Source organism: Hyla sarda, chromosome 8 (genome assembly GCF_029499605.1).
Source record: "Hyla sarda isolate aHylSar1 chromosome 8, aHylSar1.hap1, whole genome shotgun sequence".
Lineage (NCBI taxonomy): Eukaryota > Metazoa > Chordata > Amphibia > Anura > Hylidae > Hyla > Hyla sarda.
In genome coordinates this window covers 126236470-126260123 of record NC_079196.1, presented here as the reverse complement: position 1 = coordinate 126260123, position 23654 = coordinate 126236470, and the positions used below count along the sequence as shown (strand labels likewise).

Sequence of the window (23654 nt, the reverse complement as noted above, 5' to 3'; positions counted from 1 at the left end):
AAGCATTCTCATTTTATGCACTTTTATGTGGCACAGTGTCAATTGCTTTGGAAAAATCAAGATATACAACATCCGGTGATTCCCCTGGTCCAGTCTGGAGCTTACCTCCTCATAAAAGCTGATCAGGTTAATTTGACAGGACCAATCCCTCATAAACTCATGCTGATATGGAGTCACACATTTATTTTTATCAAGATACTCCTAAATAGCATCTCTTAGAAAACCCTCAAACAATTTACATACAATGGAGGTTAAACTGACAGGCTTATAATTTCCTAATTGCGTACATGAACCAAACCCATGCTACAGACTGTAGCAAACTTTGGTTTGCAGGTTTAGAATGAATACCATACCTCCCAGACGGCGGCGATCATTATGCACTGTTATTACAGAGGGAAGCCCAGTGGATCATTAAATTAGATGCCACCGGTTCACTGGGATTAAATGATCATTATGAAATTTCCCCGTTTTTATGACTTTTTCTATGTATAATTTACTGCATGTACATCTGTAACATTTATTTTGTTTGTTCTCCAGATCATGTTTTTTTCCCCCCTGACCCCGGTCACATGACTAAACTTGTTTACCTGTTGCCAAGGAGCCCTGCTGCGCAGTGCCCTTAAATGAAATAGCTGCACCCTCAAAAGCTGTACTCCGGGGTCATCGCACGAAATTGTCTGTCCCGGTCCTCAACCCTGCCACTCCCATTGCACCTGCCCGTACATGCGATGCACAGCTTTAAATAAAGCACACTTCTGGATGGTGAGTGCAGTCTGCGGTCTCTTCTTTGATTGCATTATTAGTGCCCTTTAGACCTTTGCACCACGGACTCCAGTGACTCTCGTGCCGCCGCAGCTCCACCTCCTAAGTTGCCTTTCATTCTTAGTGCTGGATTGTCGGCCAGCACCCGTATTTTCTATTTTGTTATTATATTGTTAAGGGCTTCTCTGAGTTGATCAAACTTTGCCTTCCTAAAGTTTAGTGTTTTTGTGGCCCCTCGAGAGGTTTCCTTATTGCAGAACAAGTTATAATGTATTATATTATGATCACTATTTCCTAGGTGTCCTTCTACCTGCACATTAGAGATGTCGCGAATTGTTCGCCGGCAAACAGTTCCAGGCGAACTTAGCATGTTCGCGTTCGCATCGCCAGGCAAACATATGTGAAGTTCGATTCGCCCCCTATACTTTAGCATTGCGGTAAACTTTGACCCTGTGAGTCAGAGTCAGCAGACACATTACAGCCAATCAGCAGCAGTCCCTCCATTCCAGACCCTCCTACCTCCTGCACAGACGCCATTTTACCCTCATTCGGCATGCTGCAGGCTTAGAAAGTGGAGGGACAGAGAAGCTGCTCCTGCTGTAATAGGGAAAGCGATAGCTAGGTTGCTGCTAGGTGGTGTATTCAGGGTCCACTTTACTCCTAAAGCACTAGTCTAACATCTGCTTTAAGGACAGCATCCAAAAAAGCCCTTTTTAGGGCTCAAATATCAGTCCGTCTGTCTTGCAACAGCTGGAGGCACCCTGGTTGGGAGGGAACCGCTGGTTTAAAGGGGTACTCCAGTGTAAAACTTAAGTTCCTTCAAGCAACTAACTACAGTATTAAAAGGGCTATAAGTTCAGTCCGTGTGTCTTGCAACAGCTGGCGGCACCCTGGTTGGAAGGGGACAGCTGGTTAAAATGGGTACTCCAGTGTAAAACTTAAGTTCTTTCAAGCAACTAACTACAGTATTAAAAGGGCTATAAGTTCAGTCCCTGTGTCTTGCAACAGCTGGAGGTACCCTGGTTGGGAGGGAACCGCTGGTTAAAAGGGGTACTCCGGTATAAAACTTAAGTTCCTTCAAGCAACTAACTACAGTATTAAAAGGGCTATACGTTAAGTCCGTGTGTCTTGCAACTGCTGGAGGCACCCTGGTTGGGGACCTCTGCTTAAAAGGGGAACTCCGCTGGCAACCTTTTTTGCTCATTGTCACACTAGTGCAAATCACATTTGGTGTGATAGTTGTTCAAATAATAAATAAAAAAATACCTTTTTGGGCTGTGAAATAAAACCAGTGCTGCCTAAAGGGGGGCTCTAACTATGTGCTGCCTAATATGGGGGAATCTATGTGCTGCCTAAAGGGGGGATCTAAATATGTGCTGCCTAAAGGGGGCTCTATGTGCTGCCTAAAGGGAGGCTCTAACTATGTGCTGCCTAATATGGGGGAATCTATGTGCTGCCTAAAGGGGGGCTCTATGTGCTGCCTAAAGGGGGGCTCTATGTGCTGCCTAAAGGGGGGCTCTAACTATGTGCTGCCTAACATGGGGGAATCTATGTGCTGCCTAAAGGGGGATCTAACTATGTGATGCCTAAAGGGGGATCTAACTATGTGCTGCCTAAAGGGGGCTCTATGTGCTGCCTAAAGGGAGGCTCTACCTATGTGCTGCCTAAAGGGGGGCTCTAACTATGTGCTGCCTAATATGAGGGAATCTATGTGCTGTCTAAAGGGGGCTAAAGCACGTTATTCCAAAGAATTTAGGAATAATAGGTGATTTTTGCCCTTTATGGATTAAAACCAGACTCGGCATCAACTATGTAATTTTCCATGGGAGTTTTGCCATGGATCCCACTCCGGCACGCCACAGTCCAGGTATTAGTCCCCTTGAAACAACTTTTAAATCACTATTGTGGGCAGAAAGAGTCCCTGTGGGTTTTAAAATTCGCCTGCCCATTGAAGTCAATGGCGGTTCGCCCGGTTCGCTGGTTTGCGAACATTTGCGGAAGTTCGCGTTCGCCGTTCGCGAACCGAAAATGTTATGTTCGCAACATCACTACTGTACATTAGTTACTCTGTCGGGGGCGCCCTTCTGGACTTAATATTTTCCAACAAACCTGACAGAGTAACTGGGGCAGAAAATTGTCTTTAGCTATAGTCAGAAACCTGTTTCCTTTATGAGATTCGCATTTCTCAGTCTCCCAGCTTATATCAGAATAGTTAAAGTCCCCCATTATTACCACCTCTGTTACGCCGAGCGCTCCGGGTCCCTGCTCCTCCCCGGAGCGCTCGCGGCGTTCCTCTCTCTGCAGCGCCCCGGTCAGACCCGCTGACCGGGAGCGCTGCACTGACACTGCCGGCGGGGATGCGATTCGCATAGCGGGACGCGCCCGCTCGCGAATCGCATCCCAAGTCACTCACCTGTCCCGGTCCCCGGCTGTCATGTCCTGGCGCGCGCGGCTCCGCTCCTTAGGGCGCACGCGCGCCAGCTCTCTGAGATTTAAAGGGCCAGTGCACCAATGATTGGTGCCTGGCCCAATCAGCCTAATTAGCTTCCACCTGCTCCCTGGCTATATTACCTCACTTCCCCTGCACTTCCTTGCCGGATCTTGTTGCCTTGTGCCAGTGAAAGCGTTTAGTGTTGTCCAAAGCCTGTGTTCCAGATCTTCTGCTATCCACATTGACTACGAACCTTGCCGCCTGCCCCGACCTTCTGCTACATCTGACCTTGCCTCTGTCTAGTCCTTCTGTCCCACGCCTTCTCAGCAGTCAGCTAAGTTGAGCCATTGCTGGTGGATACGACCTGGTTGCTACCGCCGCAGCAAGACCATCCTGCTTTGCGGCGGGCTCTGGTGAAAACCAGTAGCAACTTAGAACCGGTCCACCGACACGGTCCACGCCAATCCCTCTCTGACACAGAGGATCCACCTCCAGCCTGCCGAATCCTAACAACCTCATTTTGATTTGCTGCTTTGTCTTTTTGCTTTCATAATTGATCTTCTGCCATTATATTTCGTGGCTTAGAGCAAACCCCCATCAGAAGTTTTTTTTTTTTCTCCGTATATTTCTACCCATAATGACTCCACATTATCGTTTCCCTCCCATATATGTTCCCGCAGTGCGGCCTTCACATAAAGGCAAACTCCTCCCCCTTTCCGTTTCGTCCTCTCCTTCCTGAATAGACTATAGCCCAGTATGTTGACCGCCCAGTCCTATTTATCGTCTCTGGTGTACCCACTATGTCATAATTTTCCTCAGACAATATCAACTCCAGTTTGTCAGTTTTATTGGTTAGATTTCTGGCATTAGTCAAAAAGCAATTCAAAGGTGTATGCTTTTTTTCATATGAAGCCTATCCCTAATAACTATTCTAACCCCTCCCTCCACTCCAACCAAAGTTACATTAATAAGTTTCAGCTCTCTATCTACACTATCTTTCCACTCTATATTGTAGTTCCCCTCCCCCCCAGTCCCTAGTTTAAACTTATGTTTAAAGTTATTTTCTCCCGAGCACATCTGCACCCTCCCCATTGAGGTGCAGTCGGTCCTTATGGTAGAGCCGGTATCCAACAGAGAAGTCGGCCCAGTTCTCCATGAACCCAAACATTTCCTTCCTACACCAGCTTCTGAGCCACTTGTTTACCTCCCTAATCTCCCACTGCCTCTCAGGTGTGGCTCTTGGTACTGGTAACATTTCAGAAAATATTACCTTATATTACCTTACCTTAGATCCTTTCCTTAAGCTTGCGGCCTAAGTTCCTGAAATAATTTTTAACCTCTTAAGGATGCAGGGCGCACCTGTATACCCTGTGCCCGGTCCCGGTATAAAACGCAGGGTCACGCTGTGACCCCCCATCATACCGGGTCGGTCCCGGTGGCTAATGACAGCCGGGACCCTGGGCTAATAGCGTGTGGCACCGATCGTTGTGCTGCACGCTATTAACCCTTTAGACGTGGCATTCAAAGTTGATCGCCGCATCTAAAATGAAAGTAAAAGCTTCCCAACAGCTCAGTCGGGCTGATCAGAACCATCGCAGTGAAATCGCGATGTCCCGATCAGCTAGATGGGAGCAGAGGTCCCCTCACCTGCCTCTGTTGCGTCCGATTGGCGATTGATTGCTCCAAGCCTGAAATCCAGGCTTGAGCAATCGACCGCCGATTAAACTGATCTTTGCCATGTCAATGCATGGCAATGATTTGTGTATGAGATCTGTATGTGCATTGAAATAGCCATCGGGGGCTATTGCAAAAAAAAAAAAGGGTAAAAATAAATTAGTAAAGATCATTTAACACATTCCCTAATAAAAGTAAGAATCCCCCCCCTTTTCCCATTTAAAAAATAAAAATAAACATATGTGGTATCACCGCATGTGGAAATGTCCAAACTATAAAAAAAATATCATTAATGAATCAGCACGGTCAATGGTGTACACGCAAATAAATTCCAAAGTCCAAAATAGCGTATTTTGGGTCACTTTTTATATCATGAAAAAATGAATAAAAAGCGATCAAAAAGTCTGATCAATATAAAAATGATACTGATAAAAACTTCAGATCACGGTGCAAAAAATATACAGGCCCGTATGCGGAAAAGTAAAACATTTATAGGGGTCAGAAGATGACAATTTGAAACCTATAAATTTTCCTGCATGTAGTTATGATTTTTTTTTAGAAGTAATACAAAATCAAATGTATATAAGTAGGGGATCATTTTAACCATATGGACCTACAGAATAAAGATAAGATGTCATTTTACCGAACAATGTACTGCGTAGAAATGGAAGCCCCCAAAAGTTACAAAATGGCATTTTTTCTTCAAATTTGTCGCAGAATTATTTTTTTTCCGCTTCGCCCTGAATATTTTGGTAAAATGACTAACGTGCCTGCAAAGTAGAATTAGTGGCGCAAAAAATAAGCTATATTATGGAATTTTATGTGCAAAATTGAAAGCATTATGATTTTTAGAAGGTGATGAGGAAAAAAAGAAAAATGCAAAACTGTAAAACCTTGTGTCCTTAAGGGGTTAAGGACACTTCACTTACCTCTTACTTTGTCATTGGTGTCAATGTGTACCATGACTGCTGGGTCTTCTCCAGCCCCACCCAGCAACCTGTCAACACAATCCGCAATGTGCCGAACTCGAGCGCCAGGAAGACAACACATTGTTCAGCAATCCCAGTCTTTGTGACAGATCGCCTTGTCTGTCTCCCTAATAATATTAGTCCCCCACTACATGGTCTTATCTGGCCTGCCCTGCACTCCTCCTTCCCTCCTTGCTGGAGCAGTCACCCCCCTGGCGGTCAGAGGCAGAGCCCTGCTGCAGTACTGCTAGTTCTAAAATGACATCCCCCTCATCTGCCCACTAGGCAAACTTGTTGGGTTGTGCCAGTTCAGGACTAGCCTTCCTGACACTTTTCCCTCTACCCAGTTTTCTAACTGTAACCCAGCTAACTGTCTGACTGTTCTGCACCTCCATCCCACTATCCCCCCCCCCCCCCCTCTACCTCACAGAGTGCTTTATCAGTGAGAAGCAGACTCCTTTCCAAGTTGTCAATGTGCCTTAGTGTTGCTAGTTGCTCCTCTAGATCCAGGATCTGGGCTTTTGAATGAACAACTCGCACACATCTCGCACAGCAGTATGCACCCTTGAACTGCTGTTCAAGGATTGCATATATCATGCAAGATCTACACTGGACTACATTTTCCATCTTAGTTTTGGGGATTGCAAAAATAAACAGTAAAAAACAGAAGTCAATTATTCAATTATACTCCCTCAATTTAAAGTCCCTTAATTGTATATCACAAGCTCAGACAATCGCTTAGTGTATTTGCTTTTAAAGTTACCAAATACCACCAGTTTCTCTTTTACCAGAATCGCGGTTTGGATCTCCCACCCATGACACAATCGCATGCATGAGATCCATTGCCACAGCAGCCCAAGCCTTTACCTAGGGTGCTGTGGCTGCCAATGATCTTCTATTGATAGAGCTTTACTGTGGCAGGCTCTACCAACAGTAATGGATCAGTGCAGTACAGATGTGCTGCACTGATCTGTATGAGCCTGTATGAGTCTAATAATGGCTCATACAAGTCCCTTACGTGGCCTAAAAAATTTAAGAAAAAAAATCTAACCAATGTATAGATTAACCACTTTCATAATAACATTTTAAATCATATTTTTTTTTTTTTTTTTTGGCATTTGAAAAGAAAATAGTAAATGAAAATAAATATATTTGATCAGGAATTGTTCAAACTAATATAACATAAAATACAGTTCTGTGCCAAATTAGTTCAGATAAAAACTACAGATCACGGTGAAAAAAAAATAAAAATAAAATAAACAGCTTCTGCATAAAAAAAACAGCTGTCTGCATAACCTTCACACAGTCCTGTATCTGCATAACCTCTTTAAACTTGCTGGAGTGCCATGCTGCACCAGGACCACTCACTGTTGTTGCCTTTAGCCTGTGCAAAAACCAATGCCCCAGAACTCAAAGAAAAAGGAGCAATGTCTAGCAGCTGCAGCAGAGCCAAAACCCTGCAGCCCTCTTCATAGCTTTCTCTAATAATTTGAACACATTTGAGCATCCCCCTGACAATCTGGGAGGCCCACCAGGAATCTGCCAGAGCCAGCAGATTGTCAGTGGGTCTGGCATTGATGCCACTTTATGTAATAAATGTGCTCTCAAATAGAATTTGAGTTCTGTCTCAAGTGCAAATTATAGAAAAGCATTAAAATTTCTAACGCTTCTTACTTCCATAATCATTATAATAGCTGTGCACTACTTACCACTCTTAAGATCTGGGTGGCAGAATTGAAGGTCACGGCAGTTACGAGCTGGGTTCTTTCTGGTTCCATCAGGACTGATTATATTTTCTATCTGACTATTGATGGATTTTAATGAGGACATAATCTCAGAAGTAGTTGTTGTATCAATTGGTTGGTCACCATAGTATGGAGATGATGGTCCTTTTTCCCCACCATATGAACCAAGGTTAGCTCCTCCACCATCACAGCAAGGACCAGGTGGGCCAGGGGGACCAGGCTGTCCTGGTAGCCCAGGTTGTCCAGATGAACCCTAGAATATACAAACCAACTAGTCATGATAATAATAATAATAATTATAATAATTATTGCAACCTATTTGTCCTAAAGATTGCTTTCTATATATACAGTAGTAGTTGTGTTATTTATTATGTAAAAAAGCTTTAAAAAATATATTTTACCTCTGGGCCAGTTTCTCCTCTATTACCACGGGGACCTGGAGGTCCTATGGGTCCTGGATATCCACTGGTGCCATCTTTACCAGGGGCACCGTTAGATCCTGGTGGACCCTAAAACATTATATAATTTTTATCATATTATTAAACATTTTGTTCTTTCTGAAATCAGCATTCCAAAAATGTATACCAAACTTGAATGCTTTACTTACTCTAGGACCTAGAGGACCTGGGGATCCAGCAACACCTTGTTCTCCAGAAGGACCCTTAAATAAAATAGTTATATTTTAAATAATGTACATTTTACACAATTAACAATGGACATGAATAGCCCCAGATGGACCCAACTTACATATCTTGTGGCAAAGGAGTCTGTTTATATAAAGAAAAGAATAATGCTGCAGTGCTATTTTCCCACAAAAACAATTGAATAAGTCATTTGAACCTATCAGAGCCTCTAAGCCACCGAGGTGTACATAGCATTATTCAATAGTAGACAGCACTACATATATTTTACTATGCAGTATATCTTTTTTTAAATAACATTTTCAGTGATTCGTTGAAACAGTTCCAATGTAAAAAATGTAATCTAAATATTGGCAGAAGAAAGCAGTAAGTAATATGATTTGAACTGAGGAGACTATATTGTAAATACATCATCAAATTTTTTTCCCATTAATACTTAAAAAACTTAAACTTAAAAAGCTTAAATTAAAAATAATTATGAGCCTTGATGTAAACTTACAGGAGCACCAGGGGGGCCAGGATTGCCGGGGTGTCCACGATGACCTTTCATTCCATTGGTACCTCGCTCTCCTGCTTCACCTTTATCTCCCCTTGGGCCCTGGAGACCCTAAAAAAAATGCATGAAAATTTTACATTATAATCTTAATCAACATCGACATTCTCCCACTATATTTATCTAGCTATACAGTATGGTATATTTCAGAATGTGAGGAGTATAAATTCCATTGTAAACAAGCAATAAAAGAAATGCTCAAAACCTACGGGTTGACCTCGAGCACCAGCAGGACCAGCAGGACCGGAAGGACCAGCAGGACCCTAAAATAAAAGAAAGTGTATGTGAAATTGTGTTTTTATTTTTCAGAGAATTATTCTGCTTCCCATGATTTTGAATTGGGTAATGCAATTAGGTAATATACAGTACGATACTTAACCCTAACAAATCATTTTACAGAGGTTGACCATATGTGATATATTAAACAAGACAAATTAAATTTAAATTAACTAAACTTCAAAATTCTGATATTCAGGAAACATATACCTTTAATCCTTTTAAGTATGTTGTATGATACTACTCTCTTGGTCAAATATTTTCTTTTCACCTACTTTCTTGTTGCCATTTTGTGTATCTGTTATATTTACAATAGATTAGCCCAATAAATAACTCAATGATTTATTCTTATTATGTGAGGACAGGAACCGTTTTTATTTTAGCAAATGTTTAACATATGAAACTGTTTAACTGTATAAAGCTATCCTAATCATTTATACTGAAAAATAACTGGTTATGTGAACCAGCATATAGATTATTAAATTATTGTCCAATTATTTGTTGTAAAAAGAGTTAATTAGCATGTCATGATTTATCGCAAGTAAAAATATGTTTACATATTGTTAACCATATTATTTGTTAATAAAGAAGACTTACAGTTTCTCCTCTATCCCCTGATTTTCCTGCTGGACCAACAGGGCCTGGGGCACCAGGGTGGCCTGGAGTCCCAGGAGCACCAGGGGAGCCATTTTCACCACGATCACCCTGTAACACAGTACAATAGGTTAATAAAAATAAATAAATAAAAATATGGCATACTATTGAAATGATTGAATTACATATTTACCTTTGGGCCAGAAGATCCATCCCGTCCAGGCAAGCCATCACTACCTGCATTACCCTTAATGCAAAAATTAATATTTTACAGTTACTTTTTAATGCACAAAATAATAATAATAATAAATAAGATCTCCCAATGATAGCTAATTCCATTAAAAACCAGGATTTTCATTTACTTTTAACTATATAATGAGGTTGTAGATAATAATCATATTTGTTTTTTTACAAGCCCATGTTATAAGTAACATACGTCTCTTCCAGCTTCTCCAGGGGAACCATTAAGACCAGCTGGGCCTGCTGGGCCCGGAGAACCACGATCACCCGGGGATCCATTGGTACCTGGTCTACCATCTTCACCCTTAAAATAAAATAAATAACTTGTGAAGTTATGTAAATTAATAAGGTATCACACAGTCTCAGTATGGGCTTTCTTATTGCAAGATGTAAGATATTAGCATGCAAAGTAGCCAAAACTTAACTAAACATATAGAAAAAATAAAACAATATGTAACATGAGAAATGATTTATGCAATACCTTAGCACCTGGAAGGCCAGGACTACCTGGTCTACCCTGTAGACCAGGTAAACCTACAATACCACGTGAACCAGCTGGGCCAGAGATACCAGAAGGACCTGGAGCACCCTGTGAAATAAATAAAGAACATACTTTATAAATACTATATAACTTGATATGCTTAAACCACTTTTATAACTCTTGGAGGATTTCTCAATGGATTCACAGCCAAACTAAATTCTAATTGCAAAATGCTAAATATTCTCAAATTCTTGCACTGTCAATTTTTGGGTTTAGTTGAAATTATATAGTAAATACTAACTGCTTCTCCTCGAGAACCTGGTGGACCTCTCTCTCCTGCTTGACCTGGCTCACCCTTTGGACCTGCAGAACCTGGATTACCAGGAGCACCAGAACTGCCTGCTGGACCTGGAGGACCATCTTTTCCTGGTCCACCAGCAGCACCAGGAGGACCAGCATTGCCCTATAATAAAGAAAAAGATTCAGGTTAAGTTCAGTTAGTGCACTGAACTAAACAAACCAATATTATTCTCTACAAAAGCATGCCTATAAATATTACTCATTCTTATAATGCAAAAGATTAAATGGCATAATTATACATGTCAGTCCCATGTTTGCTATCTATATGCTGAGAGATATTGGCTAAGAGACATCTATATGATATCTATATATTAAGAGACATTGGCTAGGATGTCCAGTTAGCTGTATTATTCATACCACTCTGAATGGTATTCTAAAGATGTATTGTATTAAGTTGTAATAAATAAAATATACAGTTTGATATCATTTTTAGATTTATGATTCAGATGGGTATCAAAGACAGCAGGCATGCATGGTGTCTACTTACATTAGATCCTGGAGGTCCAGGTAAACCACGAGCACCAGGGAATCCAGCAGCACCCTGTAGAGCATAAAACAAATATGCTGAATGAATCTAAGGTCCAAAAATATTGGTTTCTATATATATATATTATACTAGTTGAGTACCCGGCACTGCCCGGTTTTTCCTACCTAATCCTTGTGGGGGAAGAAAAGCAAATGCTGTCATATGCTGTCCTCAAATCCTGACCCCATATCTCCTCCTCATATCCTTTCCCCAAATACCCTCCTCTTATTCTATCCTCATATCCTGTCCTCATATCCCGTCTTCATATCCCATCCTCATATCCTGTCCTCATATCCCGACCTCATATCCTGTCCCCTTATCCCCTCCCCATATCCCACCAATATCCTGACCTCATATCCCATCTTCATATCCTGTCCTCATATCCTGTCCCCATATCCAGACCTCATATTCTGACCTCATATCCTGTCCTCATATCCCATCTCCATACCCTAACCTCATATCTTGTTCTCATATCCTGTCCTCATATCCCATCCCCATATCTGACCCTATAACCCAACCTCATAACCAGTCCCCATATCCCACCTCATATCCCATCCAAATATCCTGTTCTCATATCGAATCCTGGTTTCTAATCCTTATATCCCATCCTCAGGTGGGGCTGAGTTGTGATGAAGATATTGTAATATTGATATTGTACTGAAAATAAAAGGGGTGTGGCTGAAAGGGTGAGCATGTCTTTTCAAGATGGAGCATGGAATGGGGGGAGGTTGCAGCTTGCCAGTCTGACTGACGCATTCATCAGGAGATGCAGAGCGGAGTTTGTGGAGTAAGGTACCAGAAGTCCAATATACTTGTATGGGACTTGAAACAAAAACTCAATCCTTCACATAAGGGGGTAGGTTAGGGTTAATTTAATTATTAATTATTTGTCATGAAGTAACATGCGACCAAGTATTTGCAAATTATCTCCAGCCGTCCCCAAGTTATGCTGAAACATACATTTCCCATGGAATTGCATTGGACTTTAAACAAAAACCCCGCCCCTCGCAAATGGGTGGGTAAGGGTTAAATTACCTATCCTATGTTTGTTCTTGACATATAAGTAACATGTGTATCAAGTTTCATGGCAATATACACCCACACATACATACACACACACATTGGGGGAGATTTATCAAAGGATTTAGACTGATTTTTCCTGTCTAAATTCTCGAACAGAAAGTCGCAGTCTAAATATATGCGACTTTTCTGCGACTTTTGCTTTAGAGGATTTTTAGAACAGTAAAATGCATTGGTGCTGAATTTATCAAAAGCAACTTTTCAGCAACAAGTCGCATTGGCTGAATGTACGCCGAAATGTCAGACCATGTTGGAGCAGGTTTAAATACAGGCTAAAGCATAGATCTCAAAGTCTGTGCACAGAATTTATCAAGAGCCATGTGACTTTTGATAAATTAGGCGCACAATAGACTAGGCTAACCCTCTGTAGTTTGGTCTATATTGATGCGGGACATAGACAACTTTGATAAATATCCCCCATTGAGTTTTATATATATACATGTAGATATATACATACATACATACATTTATCATTGTTGCTTTGGTAAGAAAGTTCTGAAATTATTTTGGTTGAGAATTATCAAAACCTGTCCTGAGGAAAGTTGCCCAGTTGCTCATAGCAACCAATCAACTCGCTTCTTTCATTTCTAACAAGGCCTCTACAAACAGACAGAAGCAATGTGATTGGTTGCTGTGAGCAACTAGGCAACTTTTCCTCTGGACAGGTTTTGATAAATCTCCCCCTTTTTCTTTTTTTTGCTTTAGTTGCTTATGTGCCACATCTTTATCATACTATCAAAGTGGGTTTATTAAATTTGGCTCACATGAGCAAAACAAAAAAGACGCAGCATAGACTTTTGTGAGACTTTTTTGAGACTTTTTAAATTTGCTCAAGTACGGGAGTTTTGCACACTAGGTCAGACCTGGAGTTGACTTGTGACTTTTTGTAAGGGGTTTGCAACTTTTTTTTTTGCCTACGAGCGACTTTCACATATCATAAATTTGTGACCACTGCACAGTAAAACTGAAATTTGCTTAGGTAAAGGCTGTTGGTAATTTTTTGCTTACCCAAAAAGTCGTTCATAAAAGAACACACATTTGTTTTTTTGCGCGCCAGGAGTAAGCAAATTGCAGTGATACCCTTCATTGACAATGGCAGACATGTAACAACTATAATGCAGCTTTTGCTAATTTTTATAGGTCTTTGTTACTTTTAAACATGTTGCTGTTGGGAAAGTATCAACCAAGGCTTTTTTTTATTCTCTTGGTATTTTTTTTTTTTCATTCTGATCATGGGACATATACAGAATAACTATAGAATAAATATATTACAATTATATTTTTTAATTACATGTATTGAAACATACCAATATATTTCTAGAACCTAGCCATTATTAATACCAGAATTAGTGCTGACATTGCTCTACACCTTTGTGGAATTATAACCAAACATAGATTTGTATGACATTATAAATCAAAATAAAATATATACATAAATATATTTACTCACAGCTGTGCCTGGTGCACCACGGTCACCTTTAACTCCCTGAGGACCAGGACCACCCTGTGATGAGAGTGTGGATGAACAGATACATTTTAAATTCACAAATCTAATTAAAAAAAATGTTTATGGTAATAGAAAAATAAATAGAATGAAATCAAAAATAACTCACAGCAGGACCAGGACCACCAGCAGGTCCTGCAACACCTGGAGGACCAGACTCTCCTCTTTCACCAGGACCACCCTTATCTCCTTTACCCCCAGGTTCTCCATTCTGACCCTGAACACAAAACATAAAAAAGGTTAGAAACTCCCTTAGAAGAAGGTGTTATGTAGTCTACGTTGCTTTGTAGCTTTAAGGTATGTTCACACGCGCATATTTTGCTGCAGATTTGCTTCAGCAAATTTTGCTACTCGTTGACTTTAATGAGTGGCAAAATATGCTAAACCAAATCTGCAAAAGAAAATATACCAATGGGTAGGAAAATATGTAGTACCCCTAAAGGTACGTTCACACGTGCATTTGCACGTTTAGCAGATTTTGCCACTCATTAAAGTCAATGGGTAGCAAAATTTGCTGAAGCAAATCTGCAGCAAAATATGCGTGTGTGTCCCTACCCTAAAGCTGTATAAAATGTTATTTCTTGCCTGTTTCTGGTGCACATTCTGCACTAAAAAATGCTGCAGTTATTAGCAATATAAATCCCCATCCAAATGTAGCCAATGCAATCTGTGCAGACTATGCACTATCCACAACATACCACAGTTTTGTGATGCATTTAATGTACAGTTTTAATAATGGGGTCTATAGATCCATTTTATGTATGTGCCGAGACCTATCCCCATGCTTACTTTAAGAGGAATTTGCTGTACACTGCCTCAATGCATTGTAAAAGGAGCCCAACAATGCATTGGAAAAGGAGGCCAAAAGTGCATCCATGCAGCTGAGTCCACTGGATGAAATAGTGCAGACCTATTTAAAGGGGTATTCCGGGAAAAAGCATTTATATATATATATATATATATATATATCAACTGGCTACAGAAAGTTAAACAGATTTGTAAATTACTTCTATTAAAAAATCTTAATCCTTTCAGTACTTATGAGCTTCTGAAGTTAAGATTGTTCTTTTGTGTCTAAGTGTTCTCTGATGACACGTGTCTCGGGAACCGCCCAGTTTAGAAGCAAATCCCCATAGCAAACCTCTTCTAAACTGGGCGGTTCCCGAGACACGTGTCATCAGAGAGCACTTAGACAGAAAAGAACAACCTTAACTTCAGAAGCTCATAAGTACTGAAAGGATTAAGATTTTTTAATAGAAGTAATTTATAAATCTGTTTAACTTTCTGGAGCCAGTTGATATATGAAAAAAAGTTTTTTTTCCTGGATAACCCCTTTAATTGAACTGGATACAGCTATGCCACATGGTATACTAAGTCCTTATACTATGGCACCAAATGTATATATTGGATGTACACGTTAGGGACTTCCCTACCACTAAAAAACTTTTACAATTCACTTTTATCAGGTAAAAAGTAATGGTTTGAAACATATTAGGTAACCAGCTGCATGGCACACTACTTCTGTGTGTTATCCTAGACTAAATGTCATGGTCAAATCTTGTATTTTGTCCTCAAATGAGAAGAAAATGCATGTAGCAAGCTATATAAGCCTTTGACATTTCTGGCTTTCTTGCAAGCCATATAAGCCCTTGACTAAACAAAATATTTTTTGGGTGTAGAAAATATCTAAATTTCACACACATTGAACCACAATGCCAAGCTAAAAACTGTCAGACCTGAGAAAAACAAGAGGCTGGGTGCTTCGTAACATTTTTCTTACTCCACATCTACACCTAAAAGATTGACTGTAGACATTGTGAAATAGTGTAATCACTACCGTAATTATTTTACTCAACAGTTTTGGCTGTAATACATTATAGCTTGATGGGAGGAATACTATCCAGAGTCACTTACAGGTGCTCCAGGAAAGCCAGCGGGACCAGGTGGACCAATTTCCCCACGTTCTCCCTAAAGGGGAAAAATAAACAAAAATAAACTGTAACATTATGTAATGTTGGTTACATTCAGATGCAAAGTTCTGCATTATTCTAAAAACAGATTTTTATAAAATGATAATAGCTAACATTGTTTATGTAAGTAAAAATCATAAAAAGGATTTAAAACATAAAACTTTATTAGCATGATGTGAAGAATGCCTTATCTGCAACTGATTCCCAGTGGGAATGATGCAGATTTCACCTCTTCTAAGTAGTGACATCTGCACAAAGATTTTTTCCTGTCAATAACACTGTTACACAAATATTATGATTACACTACAATTGAACCGTAAATAGCTATGCGACTGTGACCTGGACAGCTGCAGAAAAGAATTTGCTAATACTTCTATTTTTTTAACCCCTTAAGCCCATTTTTGCCTATAGGACACAGCCTGCTTCATGTTTGCATTTCTGTTTTGTCCTCCTTGCTTTCTAAGAGTCACAACTCTTTTATTTTTTCATCTTCAGACCCACATGAGGGCTTGTTTTTTGCATGACCCATTGTACTTTGAAATGACAACTTCCATTTTACCCCCCCACAAAAAAAAATTCCATTGTGTGAACAATTTTATTTTTGTAAACTGAGAACAGGGGCCTACTCATATTTATAATATATATATATATATATATATATATATATATATATATATATAGTAAACTTTTATTTTTTTAGGGGACTATTAATAGCAATCTATAAATTGCTATTACTGTTCGGTGCTGTTTATAGGCATAGCACTGATCAGTACTATTGGCAATCTACTTCTCTAGCCGGAGCAGGCCAGGAGGCAGGGGACTCATCGGACCTCCATGATTACGCAGCCGGTGGTCTGATTAGTTAGTATTGATCACAGAATCTGAAGGATTAATTGCGGGCAATGTCCACCATTACCGGCGAGTCCCTCGCTTCTGCTAGCAGGCATGACCCGCCATGCATGAAGTGATTGCAGTTTCTTTGGTGGCTTCATGTAGAGGACATAAATGTATGTCTTGGTGCATTAAATACCAGGACACCAAGATGTACATTTACTTCCATTGTCCTTAACAGGTTAAGCACTATTAAGGCTATATTAATTAAAATTGGACGCTATGTCCATTACATTTGGGCTATACCTAAGACATACAGTACATTTGTTTACAAACAACTATTGCAAGTTTTCTACCAAGTGTAGACAGGTTTACATTTTGATATTGTTCTTGATAGATTGATCCTGCTACACTGTATGTCACCACATGTAAAGTATACTATGGTGTATAAATCAATTACATACATAAGGCATCTTCTTTTTCAAATACAAAAAGCAAAAATTATTTTAGTGCATACCGACAGTATGCCAACTATTTTTTTTTTTTACGTGACCAGTCAAATTTATAATAAAAAGCAATGGCTAACAATGAAAATGTTATGTTTTCAAGTTACTTTCTAAACATTTTTTTAAACTTAAGTTTTACAGCTAAGTGATACATTTATATCAATTTAAAAAATGTTAACTAAAACATGCATAGTGCTACATAACAATTAATATACATTTGGTTAGCCATATAATTAAGGCTGCTGAAAAATTGTACTTACAGGACCACCACGTGCACCAGTGGGCCCAGGGGGTCCAGCTGGACCACCATCACCCTATAAAAGAAACATTAATCTGTTAAATATTGTAGTTGTACAAACTGAAGATAAAGCATGAGAATTAACTGTGTGAACTATTATATAAAGAAACAGAATACAATATTACCTTATCGCCAGCAGGACCAGCAGGACCAGGAGGACCAATAGGGCCAGTGAGTCCCTATATTAAGACAACGGATATATATTAAACCAAAATGTCACAAAGTCATTATTTCAAGTTTTCTAGTGTGAAGCAAAATCATTATTACACATTTATAACATTTAATTGTACAATCCTACACCATCTCAATTGGATAATTCAGAACTTTAATTTGTCTCATTTAATATTTACCCTCACACCATCTTTTCCTGGAGCTCCATCAGTACCTTTGCCACCTGGTTCACCCTGAAAGCACAATACAATAAAATATTAAAGTTATTTCAGGAAAGTGAATTACCGGTATATCTTTTCATATGTGTATTGATGTACACAATAAACACAAATAATGAACAGACCTTCTCTCCTTTTGGCCCAGCACTTCCATATCCTCCTCTTTCACCAGGCATTCCTTGGAGACCAGGTGGTCCCATTGCTCCAGATGGGCCGGGTGGGCCAGCAGGTCCCTGGTAAAGAATGTACATTTCATCAGAAATCATGACAACACATTATTATATTCTCATAAGGATAGGCAAATATATAATCCTGGTGGGAGATATTTATTGTATCAAAACTGGTACACTTCATGAACAGTGTGCCAATCTCTTTCCAGTGATGATGAATTTTGTCTTAAAAAGGAAATGGTCAGACCCAGGGTGTACGCAAGGTTATGCTTTGAAGGGTTTTTAACTTCCCACTTCACCCCTTTCAATTGTTTGGGTATCCTCCGGATGCCCATACAGTAAATACTTAAATAAAAGCTCATCCTAACGTACTGACATCAAAAGTGGTGTTCATCTTCTAGGGCTAGAGCATGTCTTCCCTTGGAATTTATACTGGGGAAATTAACTGCTGGGGACATATCCACAGGGAGAACCTACAACAGGGGGCCTATAAACTATTAAAAAAAAATACTTAATGAGGGGATCTGCCTACCTACTGGAGCAATCTGCCAGCTTACCTGGGGGCCCAACTTACCCATTCCCTCACCCCACTTACCTACCACTTTACTGTGCGGGACACCTATAAATTGTTATTACTGTTTGGGGAACTAGAGATGAGAGAAAGGTAAGAAGGATACTGGACAACTTAAAAAGGGTGACACCTACAATGCTTTTCTGACAGGTTCAGCACAGGTAATTTGTGGCTGGAAGAAATTGTTTACTTGCATTCAAGGACATTGTGGTTGGCCATTCTCAATTGAAAACATTTTATTGTTAATGACCAACCCTAAGGAAGCTATACCTGCTATTCAAGAGGTGATAGATGAATTCCACTTGGTTTTGGGGTTCCTTATAAATTATGCAAAATCTCAGGCCCTTACTCTTTTGTAAGATGGTCCAGCAGGAATGAACCATGATGTTCCCATTTGAGTTGCAGTGTGACACTTTCACTGGGAGTTAAACTTTGTTCTTTTTTTTTTTTTTTTTACAAATACTTTATAACTTCCTTCTAATCTACATAATACATGTATTAAGTCCTTTCCTCCACTCAACTTCCCAGAAGATAACCCCTTAAGGACGCAGGATGTAAATGTACGTCCTGGTCCGGTGGTACTTAACGCACCAGGACGTACATTTACATCCTGTACATAACCGCGGACATCGGAGCGATGTCCGTGTAATGCTCGGCTGATCCCAGCGGCTGATCTCAGCAAGGGACCCGCCGGCAATGGCCCATGCCCGCGATCTCACGAGCGTCCGCCATTAACCCCTCAGATGACCGGATCAATACAGATCCCGGCATCTGCGGCAGTACGCGATTTCAATGAATGATCTGATCACCTGCATCGCTGCTGCGGGGATCCGATCATCCAGAATGCCACACGGAGGTCCCCTCAACTGCCTCTGTTCGGCTCCCGGTGTCTTCTGCTCTGGTCTGAGATCGAGCAGACCAGAGCAGAAGATGACCGATAACACTGATCTGTTCTATGTCCTATACATAGAACAGATCAGTATTAGCAATCATGGTATTGCTATGAATAGTCCCCTATGGGGACTATTCAAGTGTAAAAAAAAATGTAAAAAAATGTAAAATTAAAAGTAAAAAAAAAGTGACAAATCCCTTTTGTCTGCGTAAATGTCCAAACTATTAAAATAAAATGTTAATGGTCCCGTATGGTGAACGGTGTGAACGTAAAATAAAAAGTCCAAAATTGCTACTTTTTTAATACATTTTATGAGAAAAAAATTATAAAAAATGTATTAAAAGTTTTTTATATGCAAATGTGGTATCAAAAAAAAGTACAGATCATGGCGCAAAAAATGAGCCCTCATACCGCCGCTTATACGGAAAAATGAAAAAGTTATAGGTCATCAAAATAAAGGGATTATAAATGTACTAATTTGGTAAAAAATTTAGTTTTTTGGTTGTGCCATACATTTTATGATATAATGAGTGATTTCATTACAAAGGACAACTGGTCATGCAAAAAACAAGCCCTCATACTAGTCTGGCGATGAAAATATAAAAGAGTTATGATTTTTAGAAGGCGAGGAGGAAAAAACGAAAACATAAAAATTAAATTGTCTGAGTCCTTAAGGCCAAAATGGGCTGAGTCCTTCAGGGGTTAAACTCTTGGATTTTACACCTACAGTGATCCCTCAACTTACAATGGCCTCAACATACAATAGTTTCAACATACAATGGTCTTTTCTGGGCCATTGCAACTTGAAACCAGACTCAAAATACAATGTTACGGACAGTCCAGATCTGTGAAAAATGGCTGGAAGAACTGACCAATCTGAATGGGCATTCACTGGTAACACCTGTATTACTGAAGTGCATGCACTGAATTCCTGTCTGGTAGCGCCTCCTACAGTACAGGGAGGTATTACATGTTCTGTACTACTCTTTACCTGTACCAGGGTTAGCTGCTCCTTTGGACACCAGGTGAGGGCGCCTCCATTTTACTTCTTTAGGACATTGTGTACTGTACAGGACCCTGAAGAAGCTCCTGTCCTCTACATAGACAGTGATTACAGCTCCCAGCAGATCTTTATTACTTGTATATGTAAGCACTTGCTTTATCTGTATTAGTTATCTACTGTTTTTTTTTTTTTTTTTTTATTCTCACATTTTCCTATTTTTGGATGACATTTTGGGGCTTCGGAACCAATTAGTTTCAAATATTAGTTTCCATAGAGTTATGGTCTCAACATACAATGGTTTCAACATACAATGGTCCTCCTGGAACCAATTAATATTGTAACTTGAGGGACCACTGTATTCAGTACAAGACCTGAGGACTGCCATGGTAAAATGAAATACCTTACTAACTTATGAGGGCCACAAATCAATGGCCCTTTTGATCTTTTTTCCCTAAATTGATTGCCAAAATGTCATAAAGGATTTGCTTGAGGGCAATTTTCATATTCCTTTGTCTTGAAGCGAGTCCTTTTGATTTCTGTTTGGTCTTGAAGATGGCAGGGGTAAAGGTAAAGGGAGGAAGGGGGGGGGGGGATTGTTGGGTGTTGGGATTAACTCCCATTATATTTATTTATTGAAAAAATAAACCATTATGTCTCCTTGAAAATGTCAATTACAAATTTTTTGTCACTGACTTATTATTTGTATTGCTTTACTGGTGGTTAATAAAAACATGTATTTTTTTCTTCTATAACTACCTTTGCACCGTCTTGTCCAGGAGGACCAGTACCACCTCTTGTACCAGGAGTTCCAGGGGAGCCTTGTGGACCTCTTTCACCAGGTGCACCATTTTCTCCCTTAATAAAAAAGTAATTAGTGTGTGAACACAATTTTATTTCTGCGATATAAACATATAACAGTGATAAATAAATACACATATACAATGTGTTACAAGTTACTTAGCAATATATTTTGTGGTTATTTAGAAAATGTTTGTGATAGTAGTGTTAGTAAAAATTTTAAACAACCTTCGCTTTAGGTGCAAAAGTGTGCTACAGCATGCTACATATGTAGCTGTGTATTTCATTTTATTTGCATGGAATAACAATTTTTGTAAAAATGACACCTTATCTTTATTCTATAGGTCAACTCAATACTATTACAATTATACCCAAATAATATAGGTTTTATTTTATTTTACTACATTAACCATGGGTCCTGGCTGCTCATAGCAACGGGGACTCACTGGGTATAAAGCGTACTCAGATTTGAGCGCTCTTCTAAGTTTGGGACTGGATGCAGGATGTACCTGTACACCCTGCATCCTCTAGGAGTTAAACTTTTTTACTTCAATTCTAAGCATCATGTCTGGAAGAAACTAAGTGAAGAAACTACAGTGAAGCATGGTGGTAGACGGTGAAGCATGGTGGTGGCAGCATCATGCTTTGGGGGTGGTTTTCAGTGACAGGGACAGGCAGACTGGTATGGGCTGAGGAAAAGCTGAATTGAGCAAAGTACAATGATATTCTTAATGACAACCTGCTCCAGACTGCTCTGGATCTGAGGTTTACCTTCCAACAAAACATTGACCTTAAAGAGGTACAATGGTGGAAAACATATTTTTTCAAATCAACTGGTGTCAGACAGTTAAACAGATTTGTATATTTCTTTTATTTAAAAATCTAAATCCTTCCAGGATTTATAAGCTGCTCTAGACTACAGAGCAAGTTGTATTTCTTTTTGGAGTTCTTTCCAGTCTGCCCACAGTGCTCTCTGATGCCACCTCTGTCTCTGTTAGGAACTGTCCAGAGCAGGAGCAAATCCCCATAGCAAAGCTCTCCTGCTCTGGACAGTTCCTGACATGAGCAGTGGTGTCAGCAGAGATCACTGTGGTCAGACTGAAAAGAACTCCAGAAAGAAATACAACATCATCTGTAGCATACATCAACTGATAAGTACTGGAAGGATTTAGATTTTTAAATAGAAGTGATTTACTAATCTGTTTAACTGTCTGACACCAGTTAATTTGAAAAAAAAATTCTACTGGAGTACCCCTTTAAGTCACAGTCATGATAACAAAGGAGTGGCTTAGGGACAACACTGTGAATTTGGTACAGCCAGAGCTTTGACTTGCCATCATTCCTCAGCCAAGCTGACACATCTTGAGAGGTTCTGCATAAAAAATAGCACATAATCCCCCAATTCTGGTGTGCAAACCCTGTGACATCATCCGCAAGAGGACTGGAGGTTGGAATCACTGTCAAAGTCACTTCAACTAAGGCCTGAGTAGGGTCTGAACATGTCAAAATGTGATTATGTCATATTGTTCTTAATGTATTCTTTATCATGGTATATCAAGTGCAGAATGTTGGGGAAAACATTGTTTTTTTATTTTATTTTAGCACAAGGATGCAAAATAACAAAATAAGAAAAATAAGATAACAAGATAAGGTAAATGGTCTTCGTAAATTAATTGTATATATTGTCTTCTCATTACTGGAGGTAAGAAACACATTTCAAAAATGTCAGTTAGTATTCTTATTATGATCAACTAAGTGTGCTCAAGAATATGGTACCTGAGAATGGAAATTTGAAAGCTGTCTAAATAGCACTGACCAGCAAAAACATTTGTCATTTTGTTTGAAAGTGTAACTGTTGTTAGCAAAAACGTTTTTATGTAATGTAAATAATAACATGATGTCCCTCATTTACTAAGCTAAAACCCGTTTTGTTTGGTTTTCCCAAGTTACTTTGGCGCATTTGGGTAAATTTATTAAAGCTGTCTATGTCCCGCATCAATATTGTGCGCCTAATTTATCAAAAGTGGCACGGCTCTTGATAAATTCTGCGCACAGACTGTATTAAAACCTGCTCCAACATGGTCTGACATTTCAGCGATCTTTCAGCTGATGTCGCTTTTGATAAATTCAGCACCAATGCATTTTTCCATCTAAAATAGACTAGAATGCATCATGTTCTAAAAATCCTCTAAAGCAAACGTCGCAAAAAAGTCACACATATTTAGACTGTGACTTTCTGTGCGTCAATTTTAGACAGGGAAAACAAGTCTAAATCCTTTGATAAATCTCCCCCATAATATCTGAGACATGTCTGAGACAGAGACATGTTTCAGACAGTGTGTGACAGTGTGCACCAGGAAAATCCGATTATCCCGACATTGCATTGTGAAA

The 23654-nt window shown here is 39.6% G+C and overlaps 1 protein-coding gene across 2 annotated transcripts in view; it reads right to left on the bottom strand.

Annotated features, from left to right (window-relative positions):
* Nucleotides 1-23654, bottom strand: part of COL3A1 (collagen type III alpha 1 chain) — a 110499-nt gene that overhangs the window by 18216 nt on the left and 68629 nt on the right. For both annotated transcript variants that reach the window (XM_056535003.1, XM_056535004.1), the window contains 19 exons: nt 21222-21320; nt 17955-18062; nt 17791-17844; nt 17566-17619; nt 17403-17456; nt 15750-15803; nt 13945-14052; nt 13782-13835; nt 11213-11266; nt 10667-10828; nt 10366-10473; nt 10081-10188; nt 9838-9891; nt 9648-9755; nt 8984-9037; nt 8721-8828; nt 8188-8241; nt 7982-8089; nt 7545-7833 (listed from right to left, as the gene is read on the bottom strand). In XM_056535003.1, the coding sequence (XP_056390978.1) occupies nt 7545-7833; nt 7982-8089; nt 8188-8241; nt 8721-8828; nt 8984-9037; nt 9648-9755; nt 9838-9891; nt 10081-10188; nt 10366-10473; nt 10667-10828; nt 11213-11266; nt 13782-13835; nt 13945-14052; nt 15750-15803; nt 17403-17456; nt 17566-17619; nt 17791-17844; nt 17955-18062; nt 21222-21320 (1792 nt within the window). The remainder of the gene's footprint in view (nt 1-7544; nt 7834-7981; nt 8090-8187; nt 8242-8720; nt 8829-8983; nt 9038-9647; nt 9756-9837; nt 9892-10080; nt 10189-10365; nt 10474-10666; nt 10829-11212; nt 11267-13781; nt 13836-13944; nt 14053-15749; nt 15804-17402; nt 17457-17565; nt 17620-17790; nt 17845-17954; nt 18063-21221; nt 21321-23654) is intronic.